Below are 12,321 nucleotides of genomic sequence, written 5' to 3' on the forward strand. Positions count from 1 at the left end.
AATCTGCACAAGTAGGTCCCTGAAGGTCCAAGTGCACGTCCAGTCTCCGATGAAACCATAAAACCCAGACTCCTTCTGTAACCCGGGCACCAGCTCCATACCCAGAACCTGGGTCTACCTCTGCCTGTTCATAGACCTTGCTGCAGATCAGAGGCTGGCCTCCCGTCTCCTGCCTCCGTCATTGTGGGTCATGAGCGTACAGGGATCACAGGGCCCCAGAACTGCCACTGGGAAGTAATCTTGGGTCTGTTTAACCAATTTTCAACTGGAAAAATGGGGATCCTCACACCTCCTTGTCATGGTTGCTAGGAGGAAACCTGGGCCCTTGTCCTTCAGTAGGAAGCGTCCCCTTGAGCACCTTGGGGACCCTCTTCTGGGAAGTGTGTACTGGGATGAGGCATGTTCTGGACCTTCCGCATTGCCAGAAGTCCTGGGGTGCATGTCCTTTGGCAGTGGCTTGGTCACAGCGCTCAGGCCTGGCTCTACCGCCAGAGGTGCAGATCTTGGCCCAACGAACTGACTTGGGCTGGTTTGAAGGCTCCCCATTGGCGCTCGGTAGGAGCCAACGGTTTAAAACCAGTGGCGATAAACTTGGAGGCCGGCTGAGCCGCCGCGTGGTCCAGGGGTGCTGCGCGGGCGCGCGCACCGGCTGCCACGCGCGCGCCCTCCCTTCGCGCCGACTGGCGGGGCGGGGCCGGGGTCGCGGCGAGCTCGGCCCCCTCAGTTCCCGCGCTCGGGTCGCTGGGGCCCAGGAAGTGGCCAGGCCGAGGCCGCCCCGCCCCCGGCCTGCGCGCATCACCTGCTGGCCCGGCGCGCGTGGGCGGGAGAGGGCGCCAGGGGGAGCGCGCGGGCGGCGGGCGCGGGGGTCGCGGGAGGTGAGCCGCCGAGGATGGCGGCGCGGGGCCGCAGGCCGCCGCCGCTGCGGGCGCTCTGGCTGCTGCTGGTGCTGGGCCCCGCCGCCCAGGCGGCCAAGCTCAACATCCCCAAGGTGCTGCTGCCCTTCACGCGGGCCACGCGCGTGAACTTCACGCTGGAAGCGTCGGAGGGCTGCTACCGCTGGTGAGCGCGGCGGGCGGGCGGCCGGGAGGCCGGGCGGACGCGCTGCAGGTGCGCCGGCGCGGGGGAGGCCGGCCGGGCGCGGGGCTGCGGCCGCGTGGTCGGCGGCGCGCACGGCCTGGAGGCCAGGCTGGTGCCCGAGGCCGGCGGGGCGGGCAGGTGCGCGGTGCGCGCACAGGGCGCCGGGGACTGGCAGCCGCGGCCCCAGCGGCCGGTCGTGCGTGACCCGGCGGCGAGCGCGCAGGTCGCCGCCACTGCGCATGGCACTGCTGCGGCGGGAGGAGAGCGGTGTGGCCTGGTTGGCTGCGCTGTCTGTGGGGTGTGCAGGACAAGGGGGCCCCGGGAGTCCGCCGCCCTTGGAGAGGGGCGTCCGGCGCTGCGGAGGGCCCCGGGCGGGCCGGGCTCGGGGAGGGGGAGCCCTGGACTTGTGCAGGGGGGGAAGGCACCGCGGCTGCTCTCCCTCCCATGTTGAAGTCTGAACCTTAGAGAAGCACGGAGAGCGCCCAGCATCTTCTGTAGCCTAAACTTTGCTTTGTTCTCCTGCTCTGTCCCCTTTCTCTCCTTCCTGCCTAGGCGACTAGGCCAGGAGATGCTGGTGCGCCAAACGGAGTGATCCAGGCAGGTAGCAGCCCAAGAGGACATTAGTTAGCAGTTCCCTGCCTGCAGCCTTTGGGGAGGGGTAGCATAGGCAGGTGACCTTGGTGATCAAAGGGCTCTGGAGACAGTGACATCGCACCTCCCAGGGGCGGTCTCCAACTTCCCAGATCCAAACTGGCCTCCGTTTCCTCGATTCCCCCGTCACCTATGATTCTGGCATGACTGCTGGACTCAGGCCCAGGCCCACCGGTCTCACTCTGGGACTCTGGTCATACCGTGCAAACTTTGGTGTCTTATCCAGGGTCTGGAGTTTGGTCTAGTGACAGGGGGCTCATCCCTGGCGCCCGACTGGTGTGGGGATTGGGTTTGTGGGCAGGTGTGGACAGCGTGGGTATGAATCAGACCTTGTAAGCCGTTTCAGGAGGGACAGGAGCCTTTGATGGCAGGAGACCGTAGAGGCCCATTTTACCGCCTGTCATTAATTCTTCTTTCTACCCTCTAATTTCGACTCCTTACTGCTGTAAGGAAATGGGACTATGAGCTGGAAAGGGCGGCGTGGGGCAAGCAGTCTGGAGCCCCTTTTAGAAATCGGGGTGGATGGAAGGGTCCCTGGTTGGGGGAGAGCAGGTTGTAAAGTCATCTGGGGGTGGGTGCTTCCATGGGAGAGAAACAAAAAGAAGTCTTGAGATGAGATTAATATAAAATAAATGTTGCAGCATCTGCAACCTTTGGAACTTCTGGAACATGCCAGTGAATATGGTGACGATGACAGTAGTCTCTCACCAGGAGGTGGAAGAGCTGAGAAGTTGTTCCCATAACAAGGCCTCACACAGGCTGGCGAGGACAGAGGCCTTTATATGCGAATGTGAATCTTTAACATGGTCAGAGTTATCAGGAATGTGAACACAACATTTATTTTTTAATGTCATCGATGTCCCCATAAAATAGTTAAGCTACTTAATGTCACCTGGTTTTTGTAAAATATCCTTTCATTGGTACGACCTCTGGGTTTAGTGGAGATCTCTCTCTTTCCGTTTCTTAGGGCCAGATAATCATACTAGGAAACACTGATCAAGCCTACCTGTGTAGGCGGTTATGAAGATCTGTGCGCCTTAAACTGACTAAAAATTTCTGAACCTGGAAGTTTCTCTTGAAACTGCTTAAGAATACCTTTTGTAACCTCCAGTCTTACTTATTCTTGAAGCTAACACAAATGTGTACCTTAAGTTGCATTTAATTATTGTTTCTTCTTTTAAATGCCCAAGAATGGCTACGTGTGGGTTTTAACTGTTTTACTAGGTGTATGAGATCAAGCTGGTCAAATTGACCTGTTCCTATCTGCTGTAAAGAGCCAGCTGAGTTCCCACAGGGGCCACTCTTGAGGAACTTGAGAACAGCTTCTTAGCTCCTTTAGTGCCATCTGCTAGTTAGGGTCTCCGTGATGAGGTGGCTTCCTTTGGAAGCATCAGGGATGTCTCCCTTTTCCAGTGACCCTCCTCTTTGCAGGTGCACTGATTGGCTTTTCATCCTCTAGTGGCCTCATTAATCTCCCTGATCGGGAGGGCGCGTGACCCAGAGTTGCAAAGCTCCTTAGAGAAGAAGTTCTTCTGTTCCCTGGGTTCAGGCTGACTGAGCGCAAGAGCCAAATACTGATTTGAGTACTTGGTGGCTTACAAGGTCTGAGTTAAGAGTACTTGGTGTTATATTTAACAGTTAGCATTTTAACTTTGCAAATTAATCAGATGTCCCTAACAAACACATCCTTAATCTTAAACATACGCAAGCCAGTCTCGCCAGTCATAAAGTAAAAGTACTGGGCTTAACTTCAATATCTATGACTTTACATTTATTTATCCCCTTTTGTTTAATTGAATCTGTATTATCCCATCTGTCCTACAGGTGAGGCCCTATTATATCAAATTAATTCAGGTTGTTCTTGAAGCAGTACCTCTGCAAAACAGTAATCAGGCAACAGTTACAGAGTTTGCACAGAAAATACAAAATGGAATTAACATAGTAAAAACATATTTAGTTTGTGTAATAGCTACCTTGGAACTTTGGCTGAGTTCTACCGTATGACCCCTGTTTGAGATCATGGTAATTTTACAACAAAAATCAATCTTTTGAATATAACTTTAAATGAGCTGGAGTCTGACTTATTTTGGAGTTACTCAAACATGCAGTGAGCTGGGAGGCAGAACCTTCTCTCAGGTAAGGTGAGACTCTTAGTTGATCTTAGGTGAAGTATTCTAGTTCTGAAGCTGATCTTGGCCTCTTGCTTAAATATCATTTTACAAAGTTTACCTATATCGTTTCCAGGGTCCATGTGAATATTAGTTTATATAACATTACATTTAAAACATGAATTAAAGAAAGGCGGGAGAGCTTTTAGCTTTCCTTTTGTGTGACAAAATGCTTTTATGTTTTACAACATTAAATAGATGAGGCTCTTTTAAAAAATCTTTTAAAAAATACATTTAAATTTTTTACCTCAGCATAAAAAGTAACATAAAATTTTACATTACCTTTTTGGTAACAGATCTAGTTATAGGACATCCAAATGATACAAATAAATCCCCATAAAATTCACTGTTCTTATACATTTAAAATCACCATTACAAACAAGTTTAGTTTGGAGAACAGCAGCTTGATAAAAATCTTTTAAACTTTCTGCTTTAAAGATTGGTATACCTGGAAGATATGAGCACATTTCATGTACAAAGAAGAGTAACCGCTTTACAATTACCCTGATACCTTTATATTAACCAAATTTAGCTTTTAAAGAAAAATTTAGACTGTAACATAGTACAATACTCTGACAGTTGTTTAATCATAATTGTACAAATACTAAGTTCTTTAAGATCAATTGCTTACAGTGTTAAGAGTAAATTAATGTTATAAGAAATCTATGTCAGTTAAACATACGGATTGAACTTTGGTTTTTACCAGTACATTCATATTTGACCTTAGGGAAAAACCTTACATAACTTTAACTAATTGTCCCACATACATATAAGCAACTGAGTTGCGCACAAACTTGTTGAAATTTGCCCATTACCTACACAGAGACTTTCTTAGCACTTATTTAGACCCTCATGTATTTCATCACACACAGACATTCTTACCCAGAAATACTTTTCCCTTCTACTAAATCTATTTCCATACCTAGGACCTTCTATTTTCTCTTTCCTGTGTGTTGACCCCTCTTTTAATTCACATTCTGAGACAACTCTTATAAATTTCTGAATTTAGATAAATAGAATTTAGATAAACATTCGAGTTATTTTAATAAGAAGAAATACTTTGTTAGGTACAGTACTCTAATTGGAACACAGTTGAAACTTTTGGACCACTTTGTGTATGGAATTGTACCTGTTAGGACTTAACTCTTAGTAACCTTGTTTTTCGTGATGACATAAAGCAATTTTAAACCCTTTTTTATTTACCAATCTATGAAAACACCCGTGATGTTTAAGTATGTGACCCCATGAAATTTAAGGAGTTAAGAGTACTTGGTGTTATATTTAACAGTTAGCATTTTAACTTTGCAGATTAATCAGATGTCTCTAACAAACACATCCTATACATGTCAAATCTAATTTACTTATTTTACTGTAAAAACCAAGATATCAAACAAGTGTATTGAACAGTATTTGCCTTCTCTTTCTTGGTGAAGAAAAGCCCTAGACGCCATGGATATTAGACATTTTATAGACATCAACATTTTATTAGTTACACCACCGAGAGAGACTTGTGAGTCAAGTAATTTTAAAGACATTTTACCTTCATTTTTTTTTACCCAATTGAAATTGAACCTTTTAGATCACGTGAATTAAAAGTATTGGGATCCATTTTTTAAAAATTTTAATTTGTGAGCCCTCATTATCCATATGCCATATTGATATTGTGTACATGATCCGTGAATGCACACACATATACAGACAGAGAACACGATAGGCACATAACACAAGCAAAGGCCTTGTAGCTTTTTATAGGTTCTGAAACATCTCAGTATATTTACTTGGATCCTCTAAAAACCTCCCTAAATTTATTTTTTTCTGTCTTAAGTTGGGGGGAGGGTCCCCTTGATTTCTCTCCCTTAGCCGGTGATTCCTTAAGGTCTTCTCCTCTCATACAGAGATTATGGAGGCCAAGCCTGGTGACATATGAAGGGCACTTTTCCTGGTCATCTGGAACTTCCCAGTACGCAGGCTGGTGGTGAACCTGGCAGTACTGTAGAGAGAGAAGCTCCTATCCCAGCGAGAAGAAGAAAAAATAGACCTCAGGCGCCGGGCCGGAGACTACTGTTCATTTTATTAGGGGCGTCTCCCTCAGCTTGAGCTTCCTTATGGTCCAGAACACCCGCCTCTCACCACCTGGCTTTGCCAAAGTTATTTCTGTCCTCCTTTGGCAAAGTGCTCGGATCCCAGCTTGTCCTATGCCAGAGACCCTTGGGGGATTCAGACATGCGGACATGACTGCTTTCCTCCCCGCCCCTCTGAGCTCCTCATTATGAAAAACCCATCACGAAAATAAAAATTGCATCTTTTTTGCCTTTTTTTTTTTTTTTGCCTCGGAGACTAAAGGAATCTCCGGAGGGTGCGGGGACGTCTCCTGCTTGTTAGGTGTAAAAGTTAGATTTAGATTTAGAATACCTCCCTCTTGCATCTTGGAGAGAACACAGCACATGGAAGCACAGGAAGTGATGGGGAGATTCTGGAAAGACTCTGCGAACAGGGGGAACCCAACTAGTCTCTCCCTGATCCTCCCGGGTCCTTCTCTTAGTCCTACAATCTGAATTCTTGATGTCTGATCGGCCAGAGAAGCGGAGCATCCAGGAGGGAGCGGATGTGGGGGTGTGGGGTGCTGTATGGCCCATAGGGAAGCAAAGGTTATTGGGGTTTCTCTCAGTGCCATCTGTCAACCGATCACCCTAGGTACCCCTGGGGTAGGTGGGAGGCGGATCCCAAGAAGGAACCTTTGGGATCCTCCTGGGCTGGCAGTTGTTCCAATCCTTCCTCCGCCTCCATGCATCTGAGGTCGATCGGGATTAGGGACGCTGTGCAGATGCCAGCTGCGTTCCAGGCCTGGACAGAAAAGGAGGAAAGGGCTTTCGCAGGACCTGACATGCGTGGAGCAGGCGGTTGGGATTGCCTGGGCCGGGACACCTCTCACCGCGTCCTGAAGGATGGTGGCTGCATTTCCTGCATGTAGCAGCCAGCAGGTGCCCATTTTGCCCTCCAGAAAGAAAGAGGCACCTCACACAGATGTGGGGTGCGTGGAGAGGAGCGTACCTGGGTGTAGATCTGACCCCGCCGGTTACCGGTGACGCGTTCTCCTTCCTCAGACGTGGAAGCGTGAACGCTAGAGCAGCTCACCCAGCAAGCACAGGAAGCAGGTTTTATTTAAAGGTAGCGACACAGGCTTCTCCCTCCCCGGAGGAAGGAGGGGACCATGGCCTGGGTCCTGGTATCCCAAGAAGTGAGCGCAACCTGCGTCTTTCATGGATTAGCGTCTCCTTTGTGCTCCTGCCCTGTCCCCCTCTCTCTCTCCTAGGCCAGGAGATGCTGTGGGTCAAATGGGGAGTGATCTAGGCGGGTAGCAGCCCAAGGGGACATTAGTTAGCAGTTCCCTGCCTGCAGCCTTTGGGGAGGAGTAGGATAGGCAGGTGACCTTGGTGATCAAAGGGCTCTGGAGACAGTGACATTGCACCTCCCAGGGGCGGTCTCCAACTTCCCAGATCCAAACTGGCCTCCGTTTCCTCGATTCCACCCCGTCACCTATGATTCTGGTTCACTGCTGGACTCAGGCCCAGGTCCACTGGTCTCACTCTGGGACTCTGGTCAGGCTGTGCAAAGCCTTGGTCTCTTATCCAGGGTCCGGAGTTTGGTCTAGTGACAGGGGACTCATCCTCGGCGCCCGACTGGTGTGGGGGTTGTGTTTGTGGGGAGGTGTGGGTGTGACTCATACCTTGTGATCTGCTTCAGGAGGGACAGGAGCCTTTGATGGCAGGAGACCGTAGAGGCCCATTTTACAGAGAGGACTGGGAGGGAGGGGACTGGTTGGTGACCCACAGACTAGAGCGTGCCTTGATGACCCACACGCCGCAGGCTGAGGTGGTGCAGGCCTTGGGTTTTGCAGACGGCAGATAGGGGAAGAAGGGAGCCTCTAGCAGGCTGGACTGTGGTGGTGTGACCAGGGCCACACCTGTGACAAGGAGTTCCTGGTCTTGCAGGAGATGAAAAACTAGTCCTGCTCTCCTCCCATCCCCCAGGGTCACATTTATGGAGCCCTTTGGTGGGTCTGGTGGTACCAGGGGCTCAGGCTGGCTCCCTCCATTACCCTCCCCTGGCTTGTCCCTTTTGGAAGTCTGCCTAAAATCAGGACAGCCGAGGTCAGTCGGTCCACCATTGCATTTTGGATTCGGGGCTTTATATCAGGCTGAACTTGGCCTTCAGGATTGATCCGGGGCCTTGTCTTGAGTGGGAAGACGAGCTGTCAGTTAATACCCGGGCGCCCGTGCACGCGCCTTCTCCTCTTGAAGCCGTCTGTTCCCTTGATGTAGGGAAGCTGGTTATGAAAAACAGCTGGCTTCCGGCGGGTCCCTTTGGATGTGTTTGTATGCTGCTTCCTGTGAGCTACTTTATTTTTCTAAAATAACAACCCTTTTCTTTTCTTTCCTCCCCGCCTCCCCAGAGGAGCTGATGGATGTTGGCAGATTTTAATTTACTTGGTTGCAGGAAGGGGAAAAGCATTTCTAACCTCTGATGTATCAGAGAAGCGCTAAGTACCTTAGAATTTGTTGAGTGTCTGATGCTCCGTGTTCAGTGCAGACGTGTGACTGCTTACCTTCAGAGTCTTCTCGGGGGTGTTGGGGGGTTTCTCCTTCCCTTCCCTTCCCAGGAAGATGCTCTGTCAATCAAGCATTGAAGATGGTTTATTTTTAGTCGAGCTGTTTCAAGTCTAGCCCTCTGTTGCTTTGGTTCTGAAGATTTCTGCAGTCATTTCGATCGACCTGGGAGGAGATATCCTCTTTAGCCAAGGAGTTCACCACAAAGTCTTGGGAGATGAAAAACAAAGAAAATTAAAACCCCGCTAGACCCCTGGGGGAACTTGGTGCTCATCCTTTGAATTTGCTGCGGAGTTCCAAGTGTGCTGTAAATCACAGCACGTCTGAGCCAGTGGCTTCAAGGTGAACTCCCATAATTGGACAGTCTCAGGACCAGGGGAGTTATAGGGGCCGAGTCTAAACTGCCTGCAATTTAGCTGGGAGAGTCTGAGATTCAGAGAGGGAAGCGATTGCTGCAGAGTCATGTCGAATAGAGAGGCCTCCATGTCCCCCACCATTAGACCAGGGGACGCACAGCCTCGGGCTAATTCGCCAGACTAACTGATCCTTCCAGTTGCACCCAGCCAGAGTTGCTAGTTGTGTAACCGTTTCCTGATTTTTTTTAAAGCTATTTTGTGTTATTGAAGGCTATTCATAAAGTACATTTCATTAGTTCCTTTTAAAGGTATCCTTTTTTGGGGGGAGGGTAGCTGGGGATTGAACTCAGAGACACTCAAACACTGAGCCACATCCCTAGCCCTTTTTCTATTTTATTTAGAGACAGGATCTCCCTGAGTTGCTTAGGGCCTCGCTTGCTGAGGCTGGCCTCCAACTTGCGATCCTCCTGCCTCAGCCTCCAGAGCTGCTGGGGTCACAGGCGTTCGCCACTGCACTCATGCAAAAATGACATTATAGGGTTGGGGATTAGCTCAGTGGCAGAGTACTTGTCTAGCACCTGTGAGGCCCTGAGTTTGGTCCTTGGCCCTGGGGGGGAGGGGGATGACATTATAGAAGAAACTGGGAAAATTAAAAAGAAAAAAGTCCTACCATTTTCCTTCCATTCTGATACTGTCCCAGTTGTCTTTAGCTGGCCTTTTCATTCCTTCCTGCCCTCACTTGGGACTCCTTTCTTGTGTATCCTCAAACCTGGCGCTTGGGCCACTGGGTAGCCGCCGCCTCTGCTGGTCATGAGCGGACATTAAAGTCCACGTACTTTTCTCTCTCGCGCGCCCTGAGTTTCCGGTGACTTCCGGGGAGATGGCACAGCACCCACTTAGACGATCGCAGGCCCACGGTGTTCTGGATTCTCCGGGGTCCTACGTGTCCTAGAGAAAGTGAGCGGCTTAGGTTGGCCTGCCAGAAGTAGAGAGGGGGACAGTTCCTTTGCCGGTGGTCATTGAGAAGGTGCTTTGCTGGGAAGCGTGGAGACACCCAGGCAGCAGCCATGTGATCTCGGATGTGGCCTGGCCCTGCACTGATCGCTTGACTCTGGAGTCCCCTGGCACCCAGGTTGACCTGCCTTAAGGCAAGGGAGGTGCTTTTGAACCTTTTTATTCTCAAACCCACTGTCAATCAGCTTGGCTGTCCCTAGAGGAAGGAGGTCTCGTGCAAGCTGCCAGGCCTCAGGATGCAGCGTCCCCCTGCCTGAGGCCGGGGACAGACCCTGGTGCAGCGCACCTGGACGGAGCCTCCTGTACTGAGCTGCCCGCCCTTCCTCTCCTCTTGCCTTCCTGAAAGTGTCCCCAAGGGACCTTGGAGCTGCCTGATACGTTCGCCAGGCTGGTCCCCTACCCTGGGGGCACTTCTCAGCCACCCGTGTAAGGATGCTCAGGCAGCTCCTTCTGGGCTGAGCACCCCGGAACTTGTCCTTAGGGCCTGTTGTACCCTAGGTGATGCTTGGGAATCTTCACCGTCCTTCTGTCTTTGCTGAAGGGTAACCACGGGAGGTCAGAGACCCATACCACATGGGGATATGGGTATTCCTAGGGCAGCAAGCCCTGGCGGGTCACCTTGGAGCCCTCTGTCTTTGTGACGCTGGGGCAGGAGGGACGGCTGGGTTTCTTTCCTCTGCATGCTGACCAGGTCAGAGCACTTTCTGCCTCGCTGCCTTCTCAGGCTCTGGACGCAGAGCCTTGGGGACAGAGGCTGCTCGCGCGCTGGATTCTGGTCGAGTAAGGAAATAGATCCCAAGGGGAGTTGCACCCCAAACTAAAAATTGCACCTCAAAAAAGTGCATTTGATCCAGCTGGAGGCCCAGTTCACCCCGTTCCTTCCACCTTCTCTGGCCCCGGACCTGCACGGGTGGTCCCTTGGCTGGGCCACCTTGGGGGTGTGTACCTTTGCTCCATCCAGTCTCTCTCTTTCCTCTGCCGTGGTCTTGGAATCATACACTGTGTCCTGCGGTGGGAACACCTGGCAGCCAGAGGGTGGGGCCCGGGACAGTGCACACTCAGCGTGGGTCCTGGGGGACAGACACCGGTGGAAAATGTGGAGTTCACAGATGAGCGCTGGACAGTCACTTAGCCAGTGGGTGCACTTAACCTGCCCGGTCCCGAGGACGTGACGGAGAAGGAGCCGGGGATGCCCTGCTTTTGAGGAATGTGTAGTTGATGGCGGGAGTTGACTCCAGGGGACACACGTGCTGCGGAATGTCTGGAGAGCGGCGGCAGGAAGGCCGCGGGAGAGGCAGGGCGTTTCATGCCAGTGCAAAGGCCCCGGGGAGGTGCCCAGCTTACTGGAAGGGCAGAAAGGAAGGAAGCTGGGTGAGGTCAGGGTGTCAGGAGGTGAGGCTGGAGGTTGGCAGGCCCCGGGCCACAGCGGGCCTTGTGGGCTTTGGTTAGGGGCCAGGAAGGGGTTGCCGGGTCAGGTGTTGGGGACATGGACTGGGCCTAGGTTTCTGGGCCTGGAGGGCTGTCCACCCTGAGGCCCCTGGAGGGCTGGGCAGACGGTGCCCACTTCCCCTCTGGGCGCAGGAGGGAGGTCTTGCCAGTGGCTGTGGCCTTCTGCTTCCTTTGTGGGTCCCTGTTCTGCCAGGGTGGGGCAGCCCCGAGGTGACTTCCTCTTTGCGCACCTGCCCCTGTGCTGCACCCGGGGCTGCGCCCAGCAGGGGGACGGAGGGGCACTGAATGCGCCCCCGCGGGCCTCCTCCTCTGCACGACTCTCACTTCTCTCTTTCACTGTCGCTTTCGGGCCTGACCTTGGGGCGGCCGTGGTGCCTGGCCCCTGGCCAGCGTCTGTTCTGCAGGGCGCAGTTGAGGCAGCGACCCGGGCGCGCAGGCGCGAAAGAACCCCTATCTGCAAACGCCTTCCCTGCCGCGCTGGGCGCAGCCCGGCCTTGCGCATGCTCCGCAGGGGCCCTGCCGCCCACCCAGCCCCCGCCCAGGCTCTCAGACGTCGAGTTTTCTTCTAGCATCAGCCTGGGGTTTGCATTTTTCTCTTTTATTGTAAATCGATGTAAGATTCACCACCTTGGTCACTTGCAGGGAGGTGTCCAGGTCAGCGGCGGGAAGCACAGGCGGAGTGTTGCGGGACAGGTTTTTACATCCTGCAAAACTGAACCTCCACACTCGCTACCCGCTGGCCGGGGTTCCCCCCACGCCAGCCCCTGGCAATGACCGTCCTGCTTTCCTGAACATTTTTTAATATTTGTCTGTCTTGTGGAAGGACAGGCAGATGGGCCCAGACTCTAATAGTGTCCCCCAGAGTCTGAGAATGCTGCTTGGGTCCATCTGGATGTTGGCTGAGCCAAATGAGTTGTGTGTTCACACCCGTGTAATATTTTAGTGTTTTGTTTTTTTGTTTTTTTAAGTAAAGAAGAATCAACTTAAAAATAAGATGCA

At 51.9% G+C, this 12,321-nt stretch overlaps 1 protein-coding gene across 1 annotated transcript in view; it reads left to right on the forward strand.

Annotated features, from left to right (window-relative positions):
* The first annotated feature begins 750 nt into the window (after positions 1–750).
* Nup210 (nucleoporin 210) overlaps positions 751–12,321 on the forward strand; it is a 100,809-nt gene continuing 89,238 nt past the window's right edge. The window contains exon 1 of the mRNA XM_047534705.1: positions 751–1,059. Coding sequence (XP_047390661.1) covers positions 890–1,059 — 170 coding nt within the window. The 5' untranslated portion in view covers positions 751–889. The remainder of the gene's footprint in view (positions 1,060–12,321) is intronic.

This window comes from Sciurus carolinensis, chromosome 19, assembly GCF_902686445.1.
Source record: "Sciurus carolinensis chromosome 19, mSciCar1.2, whole genome shotgun sequence".
NCBI lineage: Eukaryota > Metazoa > Chordata > Mammalia > Rodentia > Sciuridae > Sciurus > Sciurus carolinensis.